The sequence below is a fragment of the Zea mays genome, chromosome 1 (assembly GCF_902167145.1).
Source record: "Zea mays cultivar B73 chromosome 1, Zm-B73-REFERENCE-NAM-5.0, whole genome shotgun sequence".
NCBI lineage: Eukaryota > Viridiplantae > Streptophyta > Magnoliopsida > Poales > Poaceae > Zea > Zea mays.
This window is the reverse complement of record NC_050096.1, coordinates 17978127-17983392: the sequence shown is the minus strand read 5'-3', so window position 1 is coordinate 17983392 and position 5266 is coordinate 17978127. Positions and strand designations below refer to the sequence as shown.

At 47.7% G+C, this 5266-nt stretch overlaps 1 protein-coding gene across 1 annotated transcript; it reads left to right on the top strand.

Annotated features, from left to right (window-relative positions):
- The first annotated feature begins 242 nt into the window (after positions 1–242).
- Positions 243–2100, top strand: LOC103631816 (tryptamine benzoyltransferase 1). The gene is made up of 2 exons (XM_008653523.4): positions 243–780; positions 894–2100. Exons 1-2 carry the CDS (start codon positions 403–405, stop codon positions 1845–1847), a joined length of 1332 nt encoding a protein of 443 aa, XP_008651745.1. The 5' UTR covers positions 243–402; the 3' UTR covers positions 1848–2100.
- The last annotated feature ends 3166 nt before the right edge of the window (positions 2101–5266 follow it).

Genomic DNA, 5266 nt, shown 5'->3' with positions numbered 1-5266 from the left:
TCTTTGTCGGATATCAGGTGGTACTCGGCGAACCTTTATTCAGTGTCATAAAGTGTCCGACAAAAAATATGCGGCAAAGAAGTTATTACCGATGTCGAGACCTTTTTTAGAGAGTCACACTTTGTCGATTATTTTCTACACTTTACCGACTGAACGTCTTTACAATCCAAACCTAAAATCAAACGCGGCCGGCGACCAGCGGCGTTTCGCGTTTCGCGTTTGTGACAGAGACAGAGAGATTAACGGAAAGGTAAGCGTTTTGGTGGCTTTATTAACTCTCCGTCTCCGATCACCTGATCCAGTGGCATGCTAGCTACTCACGCACGCAACAGCTGAACTGAGTTGCACTACTGCTTGTTGTGCCAACTACACACGAGAGCTAGACACCCACGCGACGATAGAATGGAGACCATGAAGGCAACAAGAACGCTGGTGCAGCCCGTCTACTCCACCCCTCACCCGCTCGCCGGCGAGAAGGTCCCCCTGACCGTCTTCGACCGCGCCGCCTTCGACATCTTCGTGCCCACCGTGCTCGCCTACCCCGCGCCGGCGCCGTCCAACGAGGCGCTCAAGGATGGACTCCGCAGGGCCGTGGCTCTGTACCCTCACCTCGCGGGCCGACTCGCCGTCGACGACCGGGGCCGCCGGTTCCTTCACGTAAACGACGAGGGCGTGCTTGTGGTCGAAGCAGCAATCTCGGCTGACCTGTCCGGCGTGCTCGCCGGCGGTATGACCGACGCAAACGTCGTCGTCGACGAGCTGTACCCGAGTCTCCCAGAGGTAACGAGCTGTCAGCTATCTGTGGACGTGCGCTGTGGCATATGTGTTATGTTCGTGCTGACGTCGTTGGTGCACTGTCTGGCATGCATGCATGTTACAACGCACGCGTACAGGACAACGTTGGCGCGGCACTCCTGCAGATCAAGCTCAACCGCTGCAGGTGCGGAGGCCTCGTCGTCGGCATCATCTGCCACCACCACGTCGCCGACGGCCACTCCATGAGCGCCTTCTTCACCACGTGGGCCAGCGCGGTGCGCGCGGGCAAGGACTTCAGCGTTCCAGCGCCGCCCTTCCTCAAACGCGCGGCCACCGCCGTGCCCCGCGCCACGCCGACACCGATTTTCGACCACCGGTCCATCGAGTTCATGGGAGGCGGGGACGGCGGCCGCACCTCCAGGATCAAGTCGTACGCCGTCGTGCCCATGGACGAGATCAAGAGCCTCACCGTGCACTTCACCGACGAGTTCATCGCTGGCCTCAAGGCGCGCGTCGGCGTCCGGTGCAGCACGTTCCAGTGCCTCCTCGCGCACGTGTGGAAGAAGATCACTGCGGCGCGGGACCTCAACCTGGAGGAGTTCACGCAGGTGAGGGTGGCGGTGAACTGCAGGGGCAGGGCTATCCCTGCCGTGCCGACGGACTTCTTCGGCAACATGGTGCTGTGGGCGTTCCCGAGGCTCCAGGTCAAGGACCTGCTGAACTCGAGCTACGGCAGTGTGGTAGACGCTATCCGCGACGCTGTGGCGCGCGTCGACGGCGAGTACATCCAGTCCTTCGTCGACTTCGGGGCTTTGGCGGACAGGAGCGGTGAGGAGCTCGTGGCTACGGCGGCGGCGGCCGGTACGATGCTGTGCCCGGACCTGGAAGTGGACAGCTGGCTGGGGTTCCAGTTCCACCAGATGGACCTCGGCACCGGGCCGCCGTGCGCGTTCCTGCCGCCGGACCTGCCCATCGAGGGGCTCATGGTCTTCGTGCCGTCGCGCACTGCCAAGGGTGGCGTCGACCTGTTCATGGCCGTCGCGGAGTGCCACGTCGACGCGTTCCAGCAGATCTGCCACTCGATCGATTGATCAAACGGCTGATGGCGCATAACATGGTTTCGGTTGCGTACACGGTTTGATTGTGATGATTGCAGGGCCAGACTTTAAAAAAAATTGAGAGCTGGTGCAAAACTCAAAACTGAGCCCCATATTTGAAATATAGCAATAACCAAAATATTGTTCGATCTAAATCATTACTCCCTCTATTTCGAGATAAAGCGTGTAAGTATTTAAGGATCCAAACTTTGTTATCTTTAATAAGCAATTATTTCTCTTAAGATAATTTTATCGTGGGACATAAAAAATATGGTATTACCTATTTCACACTGCAACATCATAATTTATCAGGTACAATTATAAAACTATGGTTTAAAATATTCCCTCCACACCAAATTAAAATTTGTTTTAGAGAATTAATGTATTCATACAATATTTGATATATGTGTTTTATATATGTGTCTAGATTTATTATTAATTATTTGAATATTGACATAAAACTAAGAGCTAAAACGAATGCTATTTTAGGACGGAGGAAATATAGAACATCGTAAGAAATATAATTTATTTTCATTTGAGACAGACGTTGGTAAATTGTCATGTCTTCCTCCTTTTAGAGGAACGCTCTCTTCTCTCTTGCACTTGCACTCCCCAGTCCCCTTCCCTTTATAGATGCCCAAACAGGCAGCTCCGCATGGTCCGGCACGGGCCCGTTAAGCCCGACGGATAATCGGGTTGTGCTCGACCGGGCCACGTGCCACAGCCGCGGCCTAGGCACGGCACACCGGTCTGGTAGTCGTGCCGGCTGGCACGTTAACTTGGCCACGTTCTTCCATTAAATCAGGAAAAATAGCAAAAAACTGTGTGTGAGTGAGGTTTTGAACCAATGACCTCCCTTTACAAGACTAAAAACAATAAATGAATGAGACTAACTCGTAGAACTCTAGTGCATTTGTTGTAAATAACAAATATAAAATGTATATATATATATACTATGTTTTATAAAATAAAAATATATAATCGTGTCGGGCCGAGCCGGCACTGCGGGCCTAGGCAGCGGCCCAAGCACGGCACGGCTCTCGTGTTGGACCTGGGCCGGCACTATTAAACAGGTCATGCTTCGGGCCGGCCCGTGAGGCACGACCCATTTAGCCATCTATACCTTTCCTCCTCTCCCCTCCTCTTCTCTCTCATCTCATTTAACACTAAAAACACGAGAAACCAAATTAAATTGGATAGTCTATAAAGAACACTCAAAGAGAGAACTTGAAACAATCCACATTTATACAAAATCCATAAAATAAAGAGATAAAACTCACTAGCAACAAAATTATTTTTTACATCGCGTGAGTTACAATATTAGAGTTATTAAAGATAAGCTTAATAGAATAGCATAATAGCAATAGTTTACTTGTAACAAAAATAAGAGTTGAGACATTGTATATTTAGGGCCCGTTTGGCAAAGCTCCAGCTCCTGCTTCTTTAGCTCCAGATCTTGATCCTCGTGAGGAGCTGATCCTCCTGATTCTCCTAGAGAATCAGAATCATTTTTAAAATTGTTTGGCAAGTAAACTGGTTCTTGTCTGCTGAGAGTTGGTGGTCTGTGGCGATTGTCTGTTTTACCCTTTGAAGTTCAACTTTGTTACAAACCAATAAGTAGGATGCATATACGGAAAAAATTATGAAACAATAACATATAAAATATTCCCATCATAGTAGTGCATAAAATGGTCTCAAATGTTTAATCCATAAATTGGCTCGTTATGTTTTTGTCCAATGGCAATTGCGGGTAATTTCGATCAAACTTTAAGGGGAGGTCCATATTTGGTTGGTTGAGGAGCTGTTTTAAGGGAGGGTGGAGCAGGTTTTTTTAGATCCCACCTTTCTTCACATAAACGACTCCCAATCTTTCGGCTCCACACAAGAATCAGTTTTAAAAAATACCCGTTTGACACGGCTCCTCCAGATCCTCGCTTAGAATCAGGAGCTGGAGCTGTGCCAAACGGGCCCTTACATGTTTATGTAATGCAACAAAAAATAAACATATGATCGGAGTTTTAGCCAAAATAAACTTTTTCTAGAGAGACGTTTGAACATTAAGCAAGCTAAATATTTAATAAAATATGTGATAGCAAAATTGTATAGCTTTTCGTTGTAAAACATTCTATGAATATTATAAATAAACACTACAATCATATCAATAAAGAAACTTCGCTGAGCCCATCAGGAGGTATCTGCAGACTGCATATAAGAGTGAGCTCCAACATCCACTTATTACTTGCAATAAGGGGAATAAAACACTGAGTATATATTGTACTCAACAAGACTTATCCGACTAGGTCGGAATAGTTTTTCGACTTTGTAGGATGTGTTAGGACTATTTGGTTTGTTGGTTTATTGAACTTGTAGAAAAACATTTCTAATGGTAGATCCTTATATTCAAAGTTTTAGCAGTTATTATCGTGGTATGACACTAGGGTACAAGAGTACCCAAAAAGAAATAAGGAAAATATCAAAAGGTGGGGGGTAAGTGTGTTGTGCGTTGAAAATAGGAGCGATCGGGATACCAACATAAGGGCAGTTTTGGAGAGGATCAGGCCACAGTGTGTGTAATACACTACACTCTCTTGAGTGTGGTAGATTGATAAACACAAAGGTGAAGCATCAACTGAGCACCATGACCTTCTAGCTCTTAATTCCCACTTAGGTCCTGGTGAGAGTTCTAGCCTAATGGTCCCCAGTTCACCATTATGCATGCCCTTAGGAGATTATGGATCTATCTTGGTTTAGTCTCTAGTTGTTCCAGGTGATGTCTCATGGTCCTCCTTTTATGATGCTCTAGTCCTCCTTTTATAGACCCAGGGAGAGAGGATTACATATTGGATCTACTGTGGGCCCTGGTCATCTGTAGCCCAACAACTCCCATCTTGTTATGTTCATGGAGTCATAATACGTAGCACCATGCCTTCGGTTGTGGCACGACATCAAGGATGTCCTGCTATGGTGGTAGACATACATGCCATAAGGGCAGGTATGTTATGTTGTTTCGATAGACAACAGAGACCATGTCATTGGAAACAACATAGTTGGTAACTGTGGGGGATAGATATCCCCTGGGTCCACTAAAGAAGTAAAAGGCCTCACGAAAGGCCCAAGGGCCCGGTAATTCGTAAGGTCATTCTTTTGTGGGCCTAGGGAAAGACAACCAACAAAGAAGAGAAGACGTGAGACTGGACTGGTGCAAACCCGGACGGCCCACAACGTCGAACGAATGAATCGCAACAGAGACCCGACTTTCCCGCGCTGAAGCCCCCATGCAACAGAGCCATGCGAGGATAAGTCGGCGAGGGTTACGTAGGGATAAACTCAAGAGGTTCACTATCTTTTAGCTACTTGTTGTTATCATATCACATGTACTGCCCCACGGTCGAGTATATAAGGCCTAGGGGGCA

Excerpts from the sequence above, each read along its gene's own strand:
- LOC103631816 (XM_008653523.4), top strand. The coding sequence starts at position 403 with ATGGAGACCATGAAGGCAACAAGAACGCTGGTGCAGCCCGTCTACTCC. Across the intron at positions 781-893 it reads TGTACCCGAGTCTCCCAGAG|GACAACGTTGGCGCGGCACT; the intron begins GTAACGAGCTGT and ends GCACGCGTACAG.